Source organism: Callithrix jacchus, chromosome 8 (genome assembly GCF_049354715.1).
Source record: "Callithrix jacchus isolate 240 chromosome 8, calJac240_pri, whole genome shotgun sequence".
In the NCBI taxonomy this organism is placed as follows: domain Eukaryota; kingdom Metazoa; phylum Chordata; class Mammalia; order Primates; family Cebidae; genus Callithrix; species Callithrix jacchus.
Window position 1 is genome coordinate 55,517,384 of NC_133509.1, and position 23,185 is coordinate 55,540,568.

The 23,185-nt window shown below is 50.1% G+C and overlaps 3 protein-coding genes across 24 annotated transcripts; 1 reads left to right on the forward strand and 2 right to left on the reverse strand.

The window, feature by feature from the left end:
- Positions 1-3,009: 3,009 nt before the first annotated feature.
- On the reverse strand, positions 3,010-12,005 carry NDRG2 (NDRG family member 2). Of its 19 annotated transcripts, none has more exons than XM_054239778.2 (17): positions 11,928-12,005; positions 10,282-10,348; positions 9,486-9,566; positions 9,109-9,150; positions 8,630-8,735; positions 8,313-8,433; positions 8,078-8,140; positions 7,052-7,112; positions 6,772-6,858; positions 6,210-6,266; positions 5,929-6,032; positions 5,337-5,381; positions 4,990-5,041; positions 4,683-4,730; positions 4,431-4,466; positions 4,217-4,268; positions 3,010-3,992 (listed from the first exon to the last, which is right to left on the reverse strand). In XM_054239778.2, the coding sequence occupies exons 3-17, from the start codon at positions 9,558-9,560 to the stop codon at positions 3,826-3,828; spliced, it is 1,116 nt and encodes a 371-aa protein (XP_054095753.1). In that variant the 5' UTR covers positions 9,561-9,566; positions 10,282-10,348; positions 11,928-12,005; the 3' UTR covers positions 3,010-3,825. The 19 variants fall into 19 exon arrangements, with proteins under 19 accessions (XP_054095753.1, XP_078190576.1, XP_054095755.1 ...); XM_078334450.1 differs by having other exon boundaries at positions 9,486-9,754; XM_054239780.2 differs by having other exon boundaries at positions 11,639-12,005.
- On the forward strand, positions 11,466-19,449 carry TPPP2 (tubulin polymerization promoting protein family member 2). 4 transcript variants are annotated; one of them, XM_078334463.1, is made up of 6 exons: positions 11,466-11,706; positions 12,990-13,170; positions 16,635-16,748; positions 17,178-17,388; positions 17,640-17,793; positions 18,520-19,449. In XM_078334463.1, the coding sequence occupies exons 4-6, from the start codon at positions 17,216-17,218 to the stop codon at positions 18,703-18,705; spliced, it is 513 nt and encodes a 170-aa protein (XP_078190589.1). In that variant the 5' UTR covers positions 11,466-11,706; positions 12,990-13,170; positions 16,635-16,748; positions 17,178-17,215; the 3' UTR covers positions 18,706-19,449. The 4 variants fall into 4 exon arrangements, with proteins under 4 accessions (XP_078190589.1, XP_009003921.2, XP_035115881.2 ...); XM_009005673.4 differs by lacking the exon at positions 16,635-16,748; XM_035259990.3 differs by lacking the exons at positions 11,466-11,706; positions 12,990-13,170; positions 16,635-16,748 and adding an exon at positions 16,898-17,036.
- A 1,002-nt stretch (positions 19,450-20,451) lies between these two features.
- Positions 20,452-21,443, reverse strand: RNASE13 (ribonuclease A family member 13 (inactive)). Its single transcript, XM_009005875.4, is given in 1 exon segment — positions 20,452-21,443. A coding segment is annotated over 1 exon segment (555 nt). The 5' UTR covers positions 21,007-21,443.
- Positions 21,444-23,185: the final 1,742 nt, after the last annotated feature.

The window sequence follows — 23,185 nt, forward strand, 5'->3', positions numbered from 1 at the left end:
TTAACAGAATGAGACTCCATCTCGAAAAAAAAGGAAGAAAGAGAGAGAGGGAGAGAAAAAGAGAGGGGGGGAGGGAAAGGAAAGGAAAGGAAAGAGGAAGGAAGGAAGAAAGGAAGGAAGGAAAGAAGGAAGGAAGGAAGGAAGGAAGGAAGGAAGGAAGGAAGGAAGGAAGGAAGGAAGGTGGGGTGTCTCCCAGCCAGGCGCAGTGGCTCAAACCTGTAATCCCAGCCCTTTGAGAGGCTGAGGAGGGTGGATCACTTGACCTCAGGAGTTCGAGACCAACCTGGGCAACATGGTGAAAACCTGTCTCTACCAAAATATAAAAAATTAACCAGGTGTGGTGGCATGCACCTGTGGTCCCAGCTACTCAGGAGGCTGAGATTGGAGAATTGCTTGAGCCTGGGAAGCAGAGGTTGCACTTAGCTGAGATCGTGCCACTGCACTCCAGCCTGGGTAAGAGTGAGACTCTATCGCGAAAAAAAAAAAAAAAAGAAAGAAAGAAAGGTGGTGTCTCCCACTCCAGTATTTTCCCTTACCATTAATATCCTCTCTAATGTTTCACATCCATCCCTCCCACTGCAGGTTCATTGTTTCGTGTGTACCTTCAGAGATTCACCCTTTAAAATCTCTTTATGAGATCCAAAATTTTTAAGCTGAAACTATAAGCCTCTTTTCACTCTGTTCTTGTTTTATCCTCTTTCCCATTGAATCTTCTCTTAGCTATCTTTGACTTCTGTCCCTAAAGTCTGAGAAATACTCAAATTCCTTTACATTAAGGGTAAGAGAGAAACAGGAGTCCTAAACCTAAAGCAGAGACAAAAAGTAGGGAGTCTGTGGTTCTGCTTCTGTACAATCACCTCCCCTCTCCCCTAAGCCTTCCTGCTCTAATCTTAAAAATGAACAGGAGACTCCAACCATGATATCAGGACCTCCTACAGAGCTACTAAACAGAACCACAAAGTACAATGCAACTCTAAGACTGGGGAAAAACAGCAAGGGACATGGGAACTAGAGAAAGTTATTAAGAACCATGTCAACCACAGGGGGGCACTGTGTCCTCATGGGCTAATTGACATGCCCTCAGCTGATGGACATGGAAATGGGACCTGTAATATGCTCTTGATTCTTGAGCATTTCGTCACTCTCCAACAGAGTAAGGTCAGTCAGGGACAAAACCCCCACCCCACGACTAGCTCTCAGCAGAGGGCATCTTTCTCTCTACAAAACTGAGATTTCTTATGCAGAGACATCTATAGGAGAGACACATACGGCCATCACCCTTGACATGCCGACCTACATGATACATATGTATGCACACAGTCAGCTATGTACACAAACATGTAATGTGCCCCCATTTCCAGAGATTACCCTGCAGACAGTATTATCTATGTAGGCAGATATGCAGAAAAGACTTGCCTTTCCATCCATAATACACAAGAGCAGCTATTGCCAGCAAAGATCAATGCTGGTTGTAATATTTTACCTTTTCCTTGTGTTTTTCTGAGAAGCTAGTTTGTCCCCAATGATTCCAATTATGCCACTTCTTTTCTTCAGTGTGGTACTTCAGCACTCTGCTGCCTGCCCTGCTTGTGGTTGCCCAAAACCCTCACCATCCAATAGCGAGTTCCATAACCCTCCTTGTTACCTAGTACCTCCACTTCCCTTTCTGACCTTGGCCTACCACATTTAATACAGACCCAGTTCTATGGGGGAGAGTGATAAAATGCTCAAGAATCAAGAGCATATTCCATGTCCCATTTCCATGTCAATCAGTATGTCAGCACCAGGCATCAAGCTGCATTAGTCCTCAGCTCAGTTTCACTGAGGCAAGGGTATAATTGCCCCTGGAGTTTCTATAAAACAATCGAGGAAAAGACCTTGAAATATTCCTTCACAGTAGTGTTACCAATAATGCTACAAGGTGCCTCCTCGTTTTTACTTCTTGTGCCTCAAGAGCCTAAGCATCAGCCTGTAACAGCTGCAAAATATGAATTCCTCTTGATTATTGTTCATATTTATTTAAAAGCTTCTTAGTTAACCACAAACAGAGACTTGGTTAGCTCTCAGATCCCTTGGATTCCATGAGGGAAGAGGAATTCCCAAGAGAAATCCCCTTTTGCTGCACCTTTCCTGAAAGAGTCTTCAGATCGGAATGAACTATGAGCAGCCCAATCCTTACAGTAAGTTCATGCATCCTGGTCTACTGATTGGACTGAAACATCCAAAATGGAATCTAGGTGACCCCCTAGGGAAGATGAGTCTCAAGATATCCTGGAAGGTGAGTCTCAAACATCCAAAATGGAATCTAGGTGACCCTCTAGGGAAGATGAGTCTCAAGATATCCAGGAAGGTGAGTCTCAAGATATCCTGGCACTTCTGTCATCAGCCTTCTTCAACTATTTTTTTTTTTTTTGAGATGGAGTCTCTGTTGCCCAGGCTGGAGTGCAGTGGTGTGACCTTGGCTCACTGCAATGTCCACCTCCTGGGCTCAAGTGATCCTCCCACCTCAGCCTCCCAAGTAGCTGGAACTACAGGTGTGCGCCATCACGCTCAGCTAATTTTTGTATTTTTTTGTAGAGACAGGGTTTCACCATGTTGCCCAGGCTGGTCACAAACTCCTGAGCTCAAGTGATCTGTCCACCTCAGCCTCCCAAGTGTGTTGGGATCACAGATGTGACCCACCATGTCCATCCTCTTCAATTCTTTCTAGAAAGCTGTGATGTTGGTAGCATCTCTGAAATCCTGTGGCCTTTCTCAATTACCCATAGTTGATAAGGAAGTCTCCTAAGATCTAAATGGTTCCTCTCTCCCAAGCTTAAAAATATTAACAATATCAAGGCAACACCACTGTATTGGAACAGGGCCTATTTCTATGTGGTCATATTTTGTGACATATCTTTGCCACAAAGCCCCCCAGGGTTTATATCACTTTGAGAAGAGAACATGAGACTAGGACAGGGAGATGATAGCATGATGCAGGTATAACTAGACAAAGAATAATAATGGTACTCAGATTCTACAGTTTATTGTTAGAGCAGAAGTTGTGGGAGACAGGAGGGCACCCTCCACACATAATACAGTGTGGTCAGAGCCCAAGGGTAGCCCTTTCCACCCAGCCAAGCCCCAAGCAGCCCAGCCCAAGTTTAGCTCCCTCCCAGCCCCACTCTAGATGCTGAGAGCTACCAAAGTTAGTGCAGCCAAATGGCCCCAGGCCCCTTCCTGTTGCCCCAGCACCAATCCTTCCCCCATACTCATTCATTGCCCACCGCCTCCCATTCCAACTTCCTTTTTACACACTGGATGTTTCTATCACATCCTGAGGCCTGCTAACCCACCAGCAAGTCTCCCCTGACACACATTCATGTAGGTCCACACCCTTCAGAGTCCTAAAGGGTTAATGAGAAGCCATATCAGCTTTGGTGAGCGGAGCCCCAGCCCCAAATCCTCTCCCCTTGCAAATATGGGGAAAGCAGGGAGAATCTGATGGAGGCACCATGACAGCTACAACAACCTCTTATCCCTCATCTACGGACACCTAGATCAGGACAGAAGATACATGTCCTCTCCACCTTAACACCAAAATGGGAGAGGAGGATCATTTAGGGGTCTGGGTCCCTAAGAGATATTAGGACATCTCTCCCAGGAGCTGGGGGGAATCACAGGTTAAAGGTCAAGGTTAGGGTAGCAATCAAAGATCAAGGTCATCTCCCCACATGATCTGCCCTTTTTTCCTTGTTTACCCTGGCCCAGTGCCCCTTCAGCACCTCCCAGGTTAGTTCTGGGGGAGGTGAGGGCTGGGACCCACACTAGGACAACAAGGGTCATTCAACAGGAGACCTCCATGGTGTGCCCCGGGGGCCCTGAAGAAAGAGTTCCAGACTCGCTGCTCTGGGACAGGGTGCGAGAGCGGGACCGGTTGCCATCAATGGACGCTGCACTGGTTAGAGAGGCCGTACGAGACCGGGAAAGGCGAGTCATGCAGGATGAGGCCACTGTGGAGACAGAAGGGTACACAAGCAGTCAGAGAGAAACAGGGGAAGGGGGGCTGGCGACTCAGTGCACAGTTCTTGGATTATGACTAGTTATAACTAAGCCAGGGGATCAATGAGCTCAATTGGGCAGATGGTGGTGAGTCCAGGCATTAACCTAAAATGATTCCACCCCACTCAGTGACCATCTCTCCTCTAGTGCAGCAGTCTCTTGTCCCCATACTCACTGTAGCCCATGCCTTGCAGGAAGTACTTGAAAGCCTCGGTCAGCTTGCCTGGCTATAGAAGTAAGAAGAGGCAAGGGAGACAGATGAGGTTAGAGGCAGAGCTGGAGCCTCAGGCTGAGGCAGTGTGGGGACAGGGTGTGTTGCAAAGGGCAGAGTTCAGTGCCACCTGTATCCTATGCCACCTCCCCATCCCATGGATGGCAGGGGTACTCACCTGAGTCAGCTGGGGCTGACCTCCGGAGTCAGCCATCTGTTCAGGAGAGCGCCACCCAGAAAAAGTGATACATACAGAAATGAGCCATGTGGGGAGGTGGAAGGGTGTCTCTTCCCTAGCTTCTTCACTCTAGCCCCTTTGTTTTGTTATTCATTCACCCCATTTGCTCCCATGCAGGGCCCTGGAGGCTTAGCAGCTGAATCTAGAGAGGATACATGGCTCTGGACAGGGGGCCAGGAGCAGGTTACTAACCTTGAGGAACGAGGTCTGGGTGGGGTCCAGTTTTGAGTTACATTCCACCTGGAGTAAGTAGGACGCTGAATGAATGAGGTCACACCTACTGTGGCCCCTCCCCTGCAAGGGACCCAGGAACCCAAACCCCAGTCCCTTTTCCATCAGCTCCCTACCCAGTTCCTCTGTACCAGGAATCAAATTCTTAGTGCCCCAAAGTTGATCTTCCTGTGCCAAATAGGGCATCCCCCTTGGCAAGATACTCTTCTGACTACCACCCTAGGACCCCAACTCTCCTCCCTCACTCACCCCAAAATTCCCTACTAACCACTGCATCTTCATGAGGTGCTTGGTCTCCTACCACCAGCATCACAGGACACCTAAAGGCATAGCGTTGGGGAGAAGGCAGTGAGCCTCTGGCACTCCCTCACTGGCCTCTTCCTAGAAGTGCAGCTGGAAAAATGTCTGGCTCCAAAGAGGAAAGAGCCTTCTGTGTCTCCCTGCTGATACCAGCAAGAGGGTTCAAAGGGGGAAGGCCTAGAGGGAAGTGATTTACCAAATAGGATGGGGGACATGACAAGGAAGTTCCCTGGCAAAAGGTCCTCCTTCTAAGGGATACAAGCTCCTAGGGAAGATCCAGGGAGGCAGGCAATGCATTATCTCTTAAAGTCTTACTTGAGGGTGATGTCACCTCCACGCTCAAAGTTCAGGTCTCGGCGGCTAGAAAGGGGTAAAAAGAGTATGAATTTGAGGTGGGCAAGGCTATCTAACCAGATATAAGCTATGGTCTCGGCGGCTAGAAAGGGGTAAAAAGAGTATGAATTTGAGGTGGGCAAGGCTATCTAACCAGATATAAGCTATCTCCCCCATGAGGAAACTATCTTCGTCCAAAAATTACAGTCAAATATTGGTTATTAAAAGTGGAAACCAAAGGAGAAGGTGGCAGACAGGCCCCATGCACAGCCCTTACAGTCACTTGTGCCCTAAGTCCCTAGTCAGAGGGCAGCAAAGAGGGAGGAAGGGCACAGGACACAAGTTCATCTTATTTCTGGGAGTCCAAAAATGCAGAGGAGGTAAACAAGAGAAGGGGGACAACCCCTCACAATCCTTCCCACTGGCTCTGTCCCGAAGCTGCCCGAAGAAATGCCCTGCATTTCTTACACATTGCATACCGCCCAGACTTCCCTCTCCTCCTCTGTGCCTCCCCACAACCCCCAATTACTGCTTCTACATTTCTCTCACATGCATACACATGCAGCCCACCCACTTGTTGTAGCTGTTCCAGTACAATTCAATGTTATCCAGGTTGGGTGCATGTGTAATGATATTTCTGTACTTTTGTATCAACTCAGAATTTCCAGAGAGTTCTTCCTGAAGAAGAGAGCAAGGAGAAAAATTACGGATGGAAAGGGAAACCGACAATTACCAGAGGAAAAGAGGTAAGCCTTCTTCCCTCCCCAAATCCTGTCCCAACTAAGGAAATTACCCTAAGCATTCAAGTTCCCTGCTGTTCCCCTCGACTCTTCTACTTCTTCTACAACCACTTACCTGGCTGAAAAGATGTCCAAGGATCATCTCCGAAATGGAAGAGGTGAGGCCCGTCAGCTACGAGGAAAAGGCAGGTGAGAAAGTTCAGGATATTGGCCGGTGTGGTGCTCATGCCTGTAATCCCAGCACTTTGGGAGGCCACAGTGGGTGGATCAAGAGGTCATGAGTTCAAGACCAGCCTAGCCAAGATGGTGAAACCCTATCTCTACTAAAAATACAAAAATTAGCCAGGCGTGGTGGCAGGTGCCTGTAATCCCAGCTACTCAGAAGGCTGAGGCAGGAGAATTACTTGAAACCAGGAAGCAGAGGTTGCAGTGAGCCAAGATTATGCCACTACACTCCAGCCTGGGTGACAGAGTGAGGCTCCATCTCAATAAAAAAAAAAAAAAAAAAAGAAAGTTCAGGATATTATAAGAGACTTGGGCAAAGTGACAGCTTCATTTTCCTGCCCCTTTACTCCCTCCTTGAAGTTCAGAGTCCATCAGTTTCTTTGGTAAAGCCTAACTGGATCCATACGAGGGTAACCCCCACCCTAGGTCTCAGTACACAGGCCCCTCCAAACCTTGTGGGCTGCCCAATCCATCCAACCCTTGGCATTGGGATCAATGTTGATGAGGACAAGACCTTCCACTGTGTCTGGGTGGTTAAGCTGAGGGGCAGCAGAAAGAAGGAAATGAGAAGCAGGCCATGGTCCTCCCCACCAAGCTCTACCCACTCTTGAACTCCCACAGGGCCTGACTCCCCACCCCATGCCCACTTCCTCCCCCAAACAGCACTAATAAACAGATTTTCCTAATCAGCGTGGACCCTCATTTCCCTCGTCTGGGCTTTTTATTTCTTACAGCATATCTCGATAGGATGTAGGCCCCTGCTCCAACACCAATTCCAATTATTGTAGAGAAACTGTAAAGAGAAAGAAATACACGCCTCATAGGCTCTGCTGTCAAAACCCTGCCACAGTCCATCCCTTCAAACTCTTCGTCCTCCCTCCTGAGTCCATGGGCACAAAAGGGCAGACATGGACCTTTCTTTGGAGGATGTGAAAAAGAAGAGCCCAAGGAGTTAAAGGCTGGCATGGGTAGTCAGGGTAGATCCCTGAAGTCTATCCCCAGCTTTCTCCTAGAGAGCTATTGTCTTAAAAACAAACACCCATATACTAGCCAACCAACACACTGTTTTTCTACATAGATAGCTCTTTGTGTATTCTCAATTTCCAAGAGCTAGTTCAACTTGTTTTGCTTTAGTTCCTGGTTCCTCTAGAGAAACGGGAAGAATGAAACTTAAGCAAATGTGAAAACAGACACGACTTTAGTGAAGAACCAAGAGAATAAGGAAAAGAGCGGCAAAGAGGTGAACCGAGGTGCTGAGCCCTGCTGCCTAGAAGCCAAGCTAAGAACAGCACCCACGGGTAGGCACCTTCCTCTGAATACCAAAGACACCTGGTCTGGCGTTCTCTTCCTTCCCTCACTCTCTCTCACCCACAGAGCTCCCCATCCACCAGGTGTGGGCATGAAGGAGGGGGCAGTGGGAGGGAAAGAGACAGGTCTATCTGGTTCCTCAGGGATTATGTCACCCCCTTCTGTTCCTCCCTAGCTTTCTGAACAGAGAAGGCCCTCTTCAGCCTGAGGAAGGGCCAAGCATGGACCCTTTTCCTTCCCTCCATCCACTGGGGCTACTCTGTGACTGTGGCCAGTTCTCCAAACCCACCACCTTTTCTTTCAATAATCAAGGTGGGATCATGAAGGAAGAGGATATATTGAAGTCAGAAGCCAAAACTGGCTCAGGAACCATGGTGAACCTGCGAGTTCTAGGGGTCTCCTTGTGCTGGAAAGAGAACTCTGGTTTGGAGGGGTTCCCAGGCCTCTCACTTTAGGTACTGCAGGATGCAAGGGATCATGTCTGCGAGCTGGTCCAGAGATGGGTACTGATATCTGGAAAAGAGAGGCATGTTAAGGAAGATGCCAGCCTGCCATCACATCCTCCACCTTTGAATGTCCTACTCATTCTCTCCCGGAATCACCACTGCCCTCCCTTTCCTCCTCCCCAATCTAACCTTCCCCTGTGCCTCACAGTCTGGTGAAGCGGTAAAGAGCTAAGTCTTACCCCAAAGGGAACACAGCAGCTCCCTCTTCCATTCCAGGAGCATCCACATGAACCCGCACAAAATTCTGAATGATTTCCTGCATGTCCCCAAATTGAAACAGTGGCTGGAAGCAAGATTTATCTAAAGAGAACCCACATCACCCCAACAATAGAATCAGACATGGAAACGTGTCCCCCCATCAGAACTCACCCTTTCTTTCAAGCCACAGTCAGACCAGGAGAGAACTTCTCCTTCCCACTTCTCCCCTCCCTCTGGGTTTCTACCCTTCCCCCCACCCTCTTCCCAGACAGGAGTGGTGATGAATGGAGGTCCTTACAGTTGAGTCCCACATCGTGGTAGGTGAGGATCGCTGGGCGTTTGGGTTTGGGGGTGCCATAGACAGTGAAAGTGACAGAGCCATATGGTGTCTCCACAGAGTGAGTCTGCAGGAAAACAGGGCACCATCAGGTAGGAGCTAAGCTCAGAGGAGACGAGGCCAAAGAAAGAGAAACACCAAGGTCAGGGAGCTGGGGGCGGGCGGGCAAGGGGCAAAAGGGAACAAAGAATTAAAAACGGGATCAGCAAGAATTGAGGAAAACATGACACTGGAAGATGAGTTTGAGGATAAGAAAGAATAATGACGATTAGAGAGAGAAGAGGAGGGGAAGGAAGGAAAGGAGAACGATGGGGAAGGGAAAGGACTAGAATAGAAGGGAAGAAAGTAAAGAAAGAAGAAAGGGCCAAGCAGAGCAGGTCTCTCTACTGGGGAAGATGAGAGCCCCTCCTCCCACCTTGGGACTGCCCCCACACTGTTACCTGTCCCTGGTCCAGGAGGATTCGGGCAGCTAACTCAGCCTCCTAGAGAGACACACACACATACACACAAAAACACACGACCATGTGGCGTCACAGATGGAAAGACAGACAGACAAAGAGAGGTAGGCAAAGAGAAACCAACAGAGACCAAAGACAGAAAGAGATTGACAGAGAGACATGGAAAGAATGAAGGTTAGTGCAGTGACAGGACAAGGGCCTGACTCCCAATTGTAGTGTCTGTGGAGAGCGACTAGGGTAGAGGTGGAGGAAGTGGTGGTGTGGGTTAGAGTAAGATCTGTAGGTTTGGGAAGTCAGAGGCAAGGGGGATGCTTCGAGGTCTGGAATTTAGGCTTGGGAGTCAAAAGTTCTCTGATAACCTTAGCTGCCTCCGGTGTCTGTCCTGGCAAGAGCGGCTTCTCCTCTGTGATCTGCACCTCCTGCAGCTCCGCCATGGTGGCCTGGCAGGATGAAGAAACAACGGGACTGGGAGGGTGTCTCCACACCTCCACATCTCCTCAAACCTCAGGCTTCCTTGTCAGCACGGGAAGATGCAGGGAGCAGAGGGACCCAGGGGTGGAAGACTACTCCAGAACACAGAGGGCCTTTCCTGACCCCAGCTCCGTTTCCAGGCAGATTGGAGGAAACACTGGAAGAGGAATCAGGACACCGCTTCTCTTGATACTCACCATCGCCACTGCCACCCTCAACACCCACACCTCCAGACCCCCTCCCTCCTCTGTCCTGGACCAAAACACCAGGGTGGGGCAGCAGTGTAGCTCAGATTTCCCAGGCTATATTTAGGGGACCACCCCACACTCTCAGGTAGGGAGTGAAACTCGTAGCTCAGTGACTGAGTATTCTAAAGGACAGGGTATCAAAAGACAGGATTGTGAGAGTTCACAATTGAACATGACCTTCAGTTAAAGTCCCAAGGTCGTTAGCTTAAAGGAAAGGGGGCTAAAAAAGACCAAAGCAACATGACCAATGGGGGAGGTGGAGAAGACAACATAAAAGGGACATCTGTCCAACCAACCCAATGCCTCCCTTCCTCCCAAGACTCTTCCTCCCAACTTTGAATAGATTCCCGTTAAGTTCAACATTAGTGGAGCAGGTGAGGAGAAGAGCACCTGGACAGACCTGCACAGGAAAAGCCTGGGGGGCGGGGTCACTTACTGGTCTCCTATTGGCTGGATGCAGTGGGATTAGGGGTCAGGGTTCTCACTCCTTCTGACTCTGGGGTCTGAGAAAACACAGCAATGAGGTGAATGACATGGGAGACAGACCCGGGGTCTTTTAGGGACAGAAAGCCTCAGCCAAGATCCAGTCTGCCAGGGTCACCAACCTCCCGGGGTCACTAACCCTCCCCAATATCTACAAAAAAACACGTCCTCTCTAGGCTCGAACTGGAATCAATACAGGCTGCAGGGGCATCAGTTCAGGCCGCGGGGAGGAGAGAAGGAAGTGCTGATGTGGAGGAAAGAGGGTGGCCGTCTCAGAACCTCCGGATTCGAATCCCTGCTCTGCTACTCCCAGTGTGGCCTTGCCCCAATTAGTTACTACATTTGGCCTCAATTTTCTATCTGAAGGGGGCTAAACGCGGGGGACTAGGGGATCCCCAAAATTTTTGACAGCTCTCCAGTAAGATGAGGGTAGCAGAGCGTGGCTGTTTCCCTCCACCATTTAAAAACAAACAAAAAGCTTGGTGCCGTCGCTTCTTTCCTCTACGCAGTCTCTGTGTAGGTCCCACGAGTGGAGAAAGGGAGAGGAGGGCGGTCCCACAATCTCCTCCCGGTCTCCCCCGACGGCCCGCGAGGGCAAACGCCTTCGGGAAGGGATGAGTGGGACAGAGAGGACTGTTCGGGCCCAGCACCCGGAACCTGTCCCTACGAGTCCCTAGGCTGCCGGTCCGCGTGGAGACACCCTTCAGCGGCCAGTGCCAAGCGCCCCGGACCTTGCACACAACCTCGGGCGCACCCCAAACACGCCCTGCCGCTCGCGGAGCCTCAGCCTTTGTGCGCAGCAGCCAAGCGCCTCTGCCGTGCGGGCCCTTGCCCCCGAGCCGTCAGCTCCAGGGGAACCGGGATCACTCAGCCCACCCGCCCCGCTGGCGCTTTCCAGGCCCAGCGGCCCCTCGCCTGCCCCTCCCCCTACCTGCTGCCGCGGCGGCCGCTTCCACCTTCACTTGCCTTTGACTCTGGCCCGCCCAGACTCCGGATCCCCGCAGACCCGCCCCCGGCCCGCCCCAGCCTCCCCAGCCCGCCCACGGGCACGAGGCTCCCTGCAGACCCGCCCCAGACCCCCAGTAAACACGCCCCCCTTCACCCCGCCCAGACTGCAGCTCAGGGAGGGGTGGTGCTGGGGCGGGGGGGTTCTGGGGACGGGCGGCTGCATGCTTCCAGGCTCCGCGGAGCTCACCATAACATCCTGCCCCCCCCAACCCCGCGCCGCGCGCATTGGGTCCGTGTGGGGAGTACGGAGATCCCTCAGCCTGGGGAGGGAATCCCTCAGCTGCCCTCAGCACCGCCCTCACCCATGACCTGGATCTGGAATTCGCACTCTGGCTCCTTCCTTCGTCCCCCGACTCAGCAGTGGGAACAGGTAGTGGGGAGACGAAGCCGGGGTACTGACAACCCGAGTTCGAGTCCCCCCTCCCGAACACGGAGAGCTAGTTTAAGGAAGGAGAAGGTGGGCGGGACCGCCGCTGAGGAGGCGGGGGTCTCGCCGGCTGGCAAGGGCAGGTGTGCCGGCGCCGAAAGGGGGCACGGGGGGACGTCGAGGGCGCAGAAGTTCCGACTCCCTAGCCTCCAGAGTCCTGGTACCTCCTCTCTTTGCTGCGTCCCGACGCCTGCTCTCCGGCTGCTCCGGGAGAAGTTGGACAACAAGGAGGGCGGGGGGGGGGGGCAGGGAATGAGGGGGGCCGCTATAAATAGAGGGCGCTCGCAGGCGGGGGTGGGGGAGAGGATGGCCAACGGGGACTCCGGGGTCAAGGCCTCGAGGGGGACAGGGGAGGGGCCGGAGACCCCCAGAGGCTCTGACTCCTGGGTAAACAGGAGCAGGGGCGGAGTTAACCCTGCGGGGGTGGAGTAGGGGCTTGGGGAGAACGCAGTGTCCCGGGCTGGGACCCAAGAGACCCTGTGGCTTCGCCGCTAACCCCTCCCAGTCCGGCCCAGAAAAGGAGACCAGCTCAGACCCGCTGAATCACAATGCCCAGGCGATGTCTTAGGGACTGCCGCGTCCCTCTCGGTGCCTGAGTGGGTACACCACTCCAGACTTCAAACACACACACATACACACCACCCCAGATGAGCTCTCTTTGTGTCCCTCAGACGAAGGCTCCCTGGAATGGGATAATTGATTAGATGATGTGGCTAAGGGAATTCGAAGTTGTTTAGGCAAAAAAGAAACCTTACGGAATTTCTCCTCACCTGCCCCCTTGTAGCTCCCCAGTCCCAGGATCATATCCACCCCATCCCCCTTCAGCCTGGTTCCTGAGTTGCCATTTCGGGGGCTGGGCGCTAGGCCAGTCAGGAACAATGGCCAATGGAACTTGAGCTGCCAACTGCAACACCAGCACCGACTGCCCCCCCAAGACCCCCAAGTTTCCCTGCCCCCTCCTGCCTGGGAACCACCCTCCCACCGCCACCCGCAATACCCCTCCCATCCAAGGAACATCAATGCCCCTTTCATCCCCACTTGGCAGGGTCTACTGGAAAGAGGAGAGGCCAAGAGGGAGGAGGTGACCCAGAGTAGGAGAACTGGTAGGGCTAAAACCCAGCCTTCAACAACCCCAAATCTAAGGAGCCCCCCTACATCCCCCAGTTTGGAGAACCTAACTTTTCCTCTGTTCCTTTCTCCCACTCCCTTTATAACTTTTTCCCCAGAAACTGGCACAGAAGCTGGGCACCCTGGCTCCTCTCCTAGTCCCCTCTTCCCTCTGGATGCCAGTTTAACACTCTCTTGGACAAGAAAAAGCCTGCTGGAATGAGGGTCATAGCCAAAGATGCGCAAGACACGAGAGATCTCACCAGCCCCCAAGGAACTTGGGGAGAAGGAGCGCCTCAAGTGAGGGCTTTTGCCTGCAGGCTTTTCTTTGCGGAAAGTAGTCTTACTTGGAGTGGGGGAGGGAAGGACCTGAAGGTTCCAGCATCTAAATTCGTCTCTGGGTCAGGATGACTCAGGGGGAACCTGATAAGGGGCCCACACAGGGGTGCGGGGCGGGCAGGAGGTGGGAAATTTCCACTGAGATCCATTGGCTTCCTAGACCTAGGGGTCTCACCCAGCCTGCTGCAGGCAGAAGTCAGGCTGGTACCACCCCAAGATAGGGTTCTTCCATGTCAGGGCAGCTCCCAGCCGGGCCAGTGTGTAAGTATCGCAAGGACAAGCTCTCTCTCTAAACTCTTTCTCTTTGGCCAGAGCAGCTTCAAACTATACCTTTGACTAAGCAACAGTTTTAAGTATCTGTTATGTGCAAGCCACTGTGTAGATGAAATTCAAAGTGTGAGTCTGCTCACACCCTCTCTAGATGTTTGTGATGGAGTAGTCAAGAGAAGGTACAAACACAGGACAAGTTAAGAAAAATTATGTACGCAGGGCCTAGTGGCTCATGCCTGTAATCCCAGCCCTTTGGGAGGCCAAGGCAGGCAGATCACAAGGTCAGGAGTTGAAGACCAGCTTGACCAACATAGTGAGACCCATCGCTACTAAAAATACAAATATAAAATATTGGCTGGGCATGGTGGTGCGGGCCTGTAATCCCAGCTACTCAGGAGGCTGAGGCAGGACAATGGTTTGAACCTGGGAGGCAGAGGTTGCAGTGAGCTGAGATCATGCCACTGCACTCCAGCCTGGGTGACATAGCGAGACTCCATCTCAAAAAAAAAAAAAAATGTATATATAAAATCAATTATTTGGACAATAAGTCCTATAGCAGTAGTTTCCCACCCTTCTCAAGTGGGAGATCAGAGATTTCCATCCTCACATAATGGTTTTAGTATCTCCTGATGGAGAAAATACAAACTTGAATTCATCAATACTTTGAAGTAAGTTTCTGTCATAACACCTGTAAATGCAGTAATACCTACACATGCAAGGCATATTGTTTACTCAGTTCACACTCACTCTTTATATGTACAGATTCTAGGGCCCTTTGCAAGATTTCAGAAATCCTCACACCAGGAGGCTGTGGCCCACAGTCTAGAAACCGTTATATTACTGTAATTCAGGGAAGGAAAAGGGCTTTGTTCCCAGGGTGAACCACCCAGATGAGAAGTACAACCATGGAATATTTGAGTGGGAGTGAGAGACATTCTATCCAGGCAGAGAGAGAGCATGAAGGACAGTGTAGAGGCAGAAACACCAGGTTACTTTGGAGAACTGAATAGTAGCTTCCCATATGTTATCCCCTAAGACCATAAGGTTAGTGTCATCCTCACTGTACAGATGGGAAAATGGAAACTCAGGAATGCTTAGGGACTTGCCCAAGTCCATTCTGCTAGTAACTGACATATCTAGGATTCATTTCCCCACCAGATCCATTCCACTCCAGGGACTATCTCCTTCCACTACCAGGTAGCCTGTCAAGTGTATAGCATATATGACCCCAGCTGAAGAATAATCTGGTTCTTAGATTTTTTGTTATTTATTTATTTATGTGATGGGGTCTCACTCTGTCAGCCAGGTGGGAGTGCACTGACACAATCCTAGTTCACTGCAGCCTCAAACTCCTATGCTCAAGCAATCCTCCCACTTCAGCCTCCTGAGTAGCTGGGACTATAGGTGCATGCCACCACTACCAACTAATTTTTATTATTTATTTATTTAGAGACAGGATCTCACTTTGTTGCCCAGGCTGGTCTCGAACTCCTGGGCTCAAGCGATTCTCTCACTTTGGCCTCCCAAAGTGCTGGAATGACAGGCATGAGCTACCATGCCCCATCCAAGAATAATGTTGATGAGAGGTGGGTGACGTTTGGTAAGGTAGATTGGGGCCTAGTCGTTGTACAGGTCCTTGACTGCTAAGCAAAAAGATTTGGCAATGAGAAGCTGTAGTATATCTTAAGACATAGAATATTCTTGAGCAGGAGTAATAAAAAATACTTTTTTGTGAAAAATTAATCTGACGGGGAGGAGGTAATAGAGATGGATTATGGGCGAATGGGAGTGAAGAATTAGATTTAGGAAAGAGATAATTTAGAAGCCAGAGTAGTCATCCAGATATGAGATGATAAGAACTGAAATAAGGGTGGAAGTAATAGGAATAGAAAGAAGGGAATAGATTTGTAAGACAAAGAAAAAAATAGGTTGGGAAAAGGAGGAGAGTCACCAGTCTTGTTCTGTTTTAGAATCCCTGAGGTTCAGCTATCTGTAGGGCTTCTGGCCAGAGAAAAGGCCAAAGAGAGAAAACCCTGAGGAACATCTCTGACCTGCATAGAAATTTATCTGAAGATTTTCAGAGTCTGAGCCTCACCCTCAGTCTGACCCAGTTTTATTCTGACCTGTCCACATCTGTTACACTCCAAGGCCTACTGGGCCCAACATTGGAAGCCATTTAAAGTTTCCATTGAGTCTGGCCTTTTAAAGCCGGTGGGTTTCTCCATGCTGGTCACTATACATGGGCCTGGAGACTGGGAAAAAAATACCAACCTGTTTTCATTAACTGCTATGGTCTGAATGTTTATGTTTTCCCAAAATTCATATAGTAAAATCCTGACTCCCAGCTGGGTACAGTGACTCACTCACAGGTGACCTGTAATCCCAGCACTTTGGGAGGCCGAGGCGGGTGGATCACAAGGTCAAAAGATCGAGACCATCCTGGTCAACATGGTGAAACCCCGTCTCTACTAAAAATACAAAAAATTAGCTGGGCATGGTGGCATGTGCCTGTAATCCCAGCTACTCAGGAGGCTGAGGCAGGAGAATTGCCTGAACCCAGGAGGCGGAGGTTGCGTGAGCCGAGATGGCACCATCGCACTCCAGCCTGGGTAACAAGAGCGAAACTCCGTCTCAAAAAAAAAAAAAAAAATTAGCCAGGCATAGTGGTGGGAGCCTATAATCCCAGCTACTCAGGAGGCATGAGTCCCTTGAACCCTGGGGGTAGAGGTTGCAGTGACCCAAGAGCACGCCACTGCACTCCAGCCTGAGTGACAGACCACAAGACTTTGTCTCAAAATAAATAAATAAATAAATAAAATAAAATCCTAATCCCAAAGGCACTTTGGGTGGTGATCAAGTTTTATGAGGACAGAGCCTTCCTGAATGGAATTCCTTATAAATAGGCCCAAGGGAACTCATTCACCCCTTCCACCATGCAAGGACACAGCAAGAAGGTGCCATCTGTAAACTAGAAAGCAGCCCTCACCAAACACTGAATCTGCCAGCACCTTGATCTTAGACCTCTCAGGCTTCTGAACTGTGAAAAATAAATGTCTATTGTTTATAGGCCACATAGTTTAAGATACTTTGTTATAGAAGCCCAAACAGACTAAAACACCTTCCCTGGGCTCACCTCAGTTTCTGTTGTGGGGCAGAGCACAGGTAATTCGACTAGGACCCTGAAGATGGGTAAGCTGCCCTGAAATGATGGAAATGTGTTCATCTGAAAAGGACAGAAAGTCAGCAGTTTGCCCAATTCAGCATGCAAGGTAGGGAGACTAAAAACCCCTCCTTTGAAGGCAAGGACTGTAGCTGGGGCCAGAAGTGATGTCACATAAACACTGCTGAGGTCATAGAAGCTTCCCCCTCCTCTCTCTGTTTCCTCATTGCCACAGCCAAGGGGCTCCCACATATCTGCACACACTTAAATACAAAGGCCAGAAGGGTCAGACCACATCCAGGTACATAAAAAAGAGGGGGAAAAGAGGACCATTCAGTATGTAGGATTCACACTGTTATCTCCAGTGCTGAGAAGGGGATACTCATGCTGTAGCTGTGTAGGTGCAATGGGAATGGGGAGGGAGAGAGGAGAGAGCAACAGGGAAGAGGGGAGCTGTTCCTGTTGCTGACTGATTTTACCTTAACACTCGTCCTCATTACTCCACAATCCTTCCTCCCGCTCCTCCTTCACCCCCAAGTCTCTCCCACGACCACCCTCCTCCACCTCTAGCTGACCATGGAATCAGAGGCAGAGAAAACATTCCATCGGTTCGCTGCCTTCGGAGAATCATCAAGCAGTGGCACTGAAATGAACAACAAGAACTTCTCCAAGCTGTGCAAAGACTGTGGCATCATGGATGGCAAGGCGGTCACCTCCACGGATGTGGATATTGTGTTCAGCAAAGTCAAGTGAGGAGCCAAAGATATGGGGGTGGGAGTGAGAGAACATGCAAGGTAGTTGGCCATGGAAGGGTTCATGTGGTGGAACATTTGCAGTGGGCCTACCGAGCACTGCAGGGTACCTGGCACTGTGCTATTCTTAGTCTTTGAGACACTCAGTAATAGGACAGAAGGGCCAAATCTGAGTGAGGAACAAGTTGGACCTTGGAAGGTAATGCATTCATGCTCTAAAGTTTCTGGATTTCTGTCTAACTGACCAGGGCCAAGAACGCCCGGACCATCACATTCCAACAGTTCAAAGAGGCAATGAAGGAACTGGGCCAGAAGCACTTCAAGGGGAAGAGCCCGGATGAAGTCCTGGAGAACATTTATGGACTCATGGGGGGCAAGGACCCAGCCACCACTGGCACTACTGTGAGTAACAGTCTTCATCCCTACCCCTTGACCCACTTCCCTAAATCCCCATGGTTCCAGTCTGGCCTCGCTAACCCTGCCAACATGTGACTGTAGAGACAGGGCAGAAACAGACTTTGGAGATTGTCTAGATATTCCAGAAGTGAAGAAAATGCGGCTCAGAGAAGGGAGGTGACTTGCCGAAGGTCCATGGCTATTTTAATAATAGATTTAGACTAACTCCCAATTCTCCAGTAGCTGAACCAGGCAATTAGGGCTTGGTGGCTTTTGGAGGACATTAGTGTAGAGGATTTGACACCTGATGCCTACTCCTCTTCCAGTTTTTATTTAGGATTTAATCTCAGGCCTCCTGCCTCTCACCTACTCCCTTTTTCAATTGCCCCCTCTGAACCAAAAGCTCTTTCTACAGTGGATATTTCATAGGGGGTTGGAGGTAAAGTCCTCTGGCAGCAACCTAGTCAAAATAACTCCTCTGGAAACAAAAAAAACCTTCCCTCTGCACACACCACACTCATTCCCACACCACACTCCTCTCTCCCATGAGTGAATGGCTCTTGCCAGAGTTCCTGCCCACAGCTGTATCTGGGCCCTAGGAAAGCAGCACCCATGCCAACAGCAGAGCAAGAGCTCCGAGCACTTGTTCTAAGTATCTCTGGCCATCTTGGGGGAAGGGATGTGACAGTGTAAGGGAAGGAAGGGGGCTCAGATCCGTCCTCTGGCTTGCAGAAAGCAACAACAGTGGGTGCAGTGGACCGTTTGACGGACACCAGCAAGTACACCGGCACCCACAAGGAGCGCTTTGATGAGAGCGGCAAGGGCAAGGGCATTGCGGGACGGGAAGAGATGACTGACAACACAGGCTACGTGAGCGGCTACAAGGGTGCTGGCACCTATGATAAGAAGACCAAGTAGAGAGGAGCTTCATCTTAGCCTGCTAGCCCCCTGACCCTGCATGTTTAACACCAGGGAGCTTGGAAAACAATAAACATCTGTGTGTGTGCAGCAGCTAAAAACTCTGTCTATGAGGGACAACTGGGCCTGCTGATATAGGGAGAGGGAGAAGAGATAGCCGCAGGAGTGTGGGTTCTCAACCACATACCCTTCACTCTGCTTAGCCTTATGCCTCCCAGCCATCAGTTAGCATTCCCCCTCAACAGCTGCTTCCAAGAACAGGGTGGAAGAATATATTTGGAGTTAAGAGATGAACCAGTTGTGGAGGTAAAAGTATTTGCTACCTGTGTTCATACCTGAATGGTATTCACCTCTCCACCTGATCCCCCAAAAGGGTGTAGCAATTCCTGATGTGATGTACTATGAAAAAAGATACCACCTATTAGACCCTTCCCTGTCCCTCCACCTTCCTCATCTGTTGCAATTCAGGTTTTGCTGGGGGAGAAGTAGAAGCCAGCTAACATGGCCTGACTTCTGTTACAAATTTGTTCCAGAGCTGGGGGAAGGGGAGAGTCTATTTTCAACACCAGCCCAGCACTGAGTTTTGCCCCACATCACCTCCATCATGGTGTACATGGGACAGAAGATCTTAATGACTGCTAAGCATAGCCCAGGAAGATGACCAGACGGGGGAGGCTGCCAAGATTCCAAGAGTAGGAGTTCCAGTGCACTGAAGAAAAAGGAATTAAAATCATCACAGAGTCAGATGTGTGTTCTTAACTTTTTGTTTTGAAATGATTATGGATTCGCAGGAAGTTACAAAGAAATAGTACAGAGGGGTCTTGTGTGCCCTTCACCCAGTTTCCCCCAATGGTCACATCTTACATACTCAGATGTGGTTTTAGAAATTTATGTTGGATTAGAGCTGGGCCTGCCTCATTTCCCTGGCTGGTCAGGGGCAGACTCTTGAGTCTGGAGGATTTGGGATGAGCTGCTAGAAGAGAAGGGAAGCAGGAACCTCTGGGGGATGGGTGAGAGACAATACCTTGAAATGCAAGTGTGCCAAGGTAAGAAGACTGGAAGAAAAGTAAGTTGGAAAAAGGAAGGCAAGGTAACTAAGGTGGTTGAGAGTATGGGGGAGAGACAGCCCTATGCTCCATGGTAAGAGGAAGGAGGAGAGGACAGTTATATGAAGGGAGAAGCAATGAATTCACAGAGCAGGCTGGAAACTAGGGGTTGCAGGGAAGTGAGGCTAATATGACTCTAAGGGCCTCAAGGAGATTCCTATATCTAGCCACACCCCCTGTGTAGGTGGGCGAGTGGAGATAATTGTAAGAGAACTTGGGGAGCCTTAGATGAGAAGGGTGTTGGGGATGGGGAAGTGAGACTCGGAGCTGGTGCCTGTTGCCATGGTGTGAGCTGAGGCCCTGGGCCTCCATCCAGGACTTAGGATCTGGCTCAGTGGGTGGACAGTCACTGCCAGCTGAACAGAGTCAGCTTCTTGGGTGGGTTTTACTGTCTCTGGGAGAGGGAGGATGATGAGGAGATGGGAGTGAAGAGGGGGTAAACAAGCTGGAAAGAACCTAGAAGACAGCACCACTTTGCATGGTGATCAAAGCCCTGGACATTTTCCCACCCACCTGGTCTCTTGGGATGGGACCCTGCCTGTCTTGGAAGTCAGGAAGGAAGTCTTGTTACAGGGATCAGAATGTTGGAAATGGAGACAGGCTGGCCTGTGATGGTAAAGGTTGGGGAATGGCTCAGGAACTAAATGCCCTAATAGAGACTAATGATATCTATTGGCTCAGCCTCATACTTGCGGGAGCAGAGTAGGTGGGCCCTTTGGTTGGTTTCAGTGCTATTGTAGTAGCAGCTGATGGGTGGCTGTCAGTGGCTCAGGGAGCAGACTGTGATGGGGAAGGCATCCTTGGTGAGTGTGCAGTATTCATTGTAGTTCTCACAGAAGCTCTCACTTTGCTTGCAGACCTTCTGGATGACTTTCCAAGGGGCATGCATCACATAATGGATCTTTGGGCAATGTGAAGTTTGCATCTTGTCCCGCACATAGGCCATCAGACCATTACAATAGACCTGGAAACCATCTGGGTGGATAACCTTGGGATAGTTGACATTTAAGATACGGAAGTTCCTGATGCCAAACTGCATCTTGATGTCTGTGACCAGAGTCAAACAAGCTAGAACAGCTTGTCCAAGAACAAGCTGGAGGAAAAGGAGCTGGGTCACAGCTGGTGCCATTCCTCCTGCTGGTAGAGTTAAGGTGGCTGGAGGCAGCAGTGGGCCTAGAGTGGCTGTCTGCCCCATCCCAGAGCCTCCAGCATTCCCAACCCAACGGTACTTCACATATCATCTCACCCATAACCCAGTCCTCATGACCCGGAAAGAGAAGACGCTTGCCTAAGTCCACCCAGCCAACCAGCCACCTTCAGCCTTTCCTGCTCCCTTGGTCCACCACAGAATCTCAGCCTCTGCAGAATCTGTGAGCTGCAACATTTGCAGAGTAAGAGCTCTAACTGGTCCTTGGGTAAAAGACCTTGGTTATCCCTGGGTCCCTGGAATCTCTGCTAGTAAAAGATGAAGAGAGGAAAGAAGGAGCAGGCTGACCTGATAATTCTCTGGCAGCTGGGAGGAAGGATGGGAGCTGAAGACAGCTGGTTGGGGACAGGTATTCTTTTTGCCTGAGTCCAAGACAGCCAAGAGATGAGGAGAGGCTAGAAAGGTTTCTGGGTAAAGATCAGTCTGGGAGGAGGGAGTGTCCGCTGAGTTTGATGGGACCCTGTGCTGAGGTGGTTGGATGGGTGGGAGAAAGAGGCATTGCTATCTGGTCTCCTCCTCTATGGTATCATTAGAACACTTAGTTCCAACCTCCTTGCCAAAAGTTCCTAAGTGCCTGGGCTTCCTTTGATGTTTTCTCTGTTCCATAGGCTCTGCTCTAATGGTAAGGTGAGTAGGAAAGCACTATTATGTTTCTGAGGAACAAAGTTCTTCTTATTCCTAACCCTCAGAGAACAGAGGGTTCGCCACTTTGTCATCCCACTCACGGGAGCCCAGCAGGGCATGTACTCAGGGGCCTCCCACCAAAGTGCTGGGCTGAGAATCAAAGACCTCCATGTGGACTCCCCACAGCCCCCATCAGCCTTACTCCTGTCACACCCACAGCCCTCACCTGGGACCTCAGGCCCTGTCAGAGTCTGAGCACTGCTGGATATCTCTGTATGCTGACTCTGAAGCCTGAAACTTGGCAGGTTGGATTTGAAAGTATAGCCTGAACCTGAGGGGCTGTGGATGCCAGAGCCTGGGGTGATCCATTTCTTGCTGTTGGGTTGTCTCTGAGTGGTTTGCCATGCTGGGGAAAGGGCCACACTCCTCTCTTTTTCATCAACATCTCGCCTTTCATCAGAATCAAAGAGCTCCCTGGAGCCTGCTAGCCCTCACCCTTGACTTCCACAAGTCACTCAGCCTTGTCTGTCTGGAGGGTGTCTTCCAGATTTGGAGTTTCCTCTTAGAAGAGCCTTTTCACTCTTGCTGGACAGCAGAAGAGGGGAATCAGAACACAGAAAGCTGAGTGCTCCAAGACCCTCAGTATAGCTCAGGAGGAGGGAGGAAGGCTGCAGAAACAGATTGGTGTTTCTCATGCACAGCCCCCTAAACTGGTACTTTCTGACAGCACAATCTACAGTCCAAAATGGAATCCATGCTCCCCACAACTTGTTTCTCTTCCTGTGTTGTGTGTCTCAGTTTCCCCGGTTATCGATGCAAGAAACCAGAAAGTGATCCTAGACCCTTCCACCTCCCCAATCCCAGCTACTGGGAGGCAGTTCTGCATGGTGGTTAAGATCAAGGCTTTTGAGTAAAACAGACCAGGAATTGAAAGCTGGCTCTGCAGCTTACATGCTGCATGCCATCTGTGTTTACTAACCCACTGAAAGCTTCCTTATTTCATCTTTCATGAGGATAGTATTTTTTACCTCACAGCAGTATTAGGATTCACTAAGATGTATATCAATTGTTTTTAGCCCAGTGCCTGGCACATGGTGGGTCTTCAATATGAGCCTGAGTCCATCAGTCTCACAGCCCTGACAATCTTAAATCTTTCCCAAGCCCGTCTCTTCCATTCCTATTTCTTCCTCAGTGGATGCTCTTCTGGACAACACACTTTCTCCAACTCCAGTAAGACTCATATCAAATATTTCTCTTATACAACTTCAAGAGCAAAAAACGTAGTCCCTTCTTTTGTCTAAAACTCTGCAATAGCTTGTTTCTCATGGGGTAGGGGTACCCAATCTTTTGGCTTCCCTCGGCCACATTGAAAAAAATGTCTTGAGTCACATAAATACACTATCAGTAATGATAGCTGATGAGCTTAGAAAATGCAAAAAAAAATTTCATAATGTTTTAAAAAGTTTACAAATTTGTGTTGGCCTGCATTCAAAGCCATCCTGGGCCATATGTGGCCTGTGGGTCATGGGTTGGACGAGCTTGT

Excerpts from the sequence above, each read along its gene's own strand:
- NDRG2 (XM_054239778.2), bottom strand. The coding sequence starts at position 9,560 with ATGGCGGAGCTGCAGGAGGTGCAGATCACAGAGGAGAAGCCGCTCTTG. Across the intron at positions 9,151-9,485 it reads AGACACCGGAGGCAGCTAAG|GAGGCTGAGTTAGCTGCCCG; the intron begins GTTATCAGAGAA and ends GTGTCTCTCTAG. Across the intron at positions 7,113-8,077 it reads TGCATCCTGCAGTACCTAAA|TTTCTCTACAATAATTGGAA; the intron begins GTGAGAGGCCTG and ends TTCTCTTTACAG.
- TPPP2 (XM_078334463.1), top strand. The coding sequence starts at position 17,216 with ATGGAATCAGAGGCAGAGAAAACATTCCATCGGTTCGCTGCCTTCGGA. Across the intron at positions 17,389-17,639 it reads ATTGTGTTCAGCAAAGTCAA|GGCCAAGAACGCCCGGACCA; the intron begins GTGAGGAGCCAA and ends CTAACTGACCAG. Across the intron at positions 17,794-18,519 it reads CAGCCACCACTGGCACTACT|AAAGCAACAACAGTGGGTGC; the intron begins GTGAGTAACAGT and ends TCTGGCTTGCAG.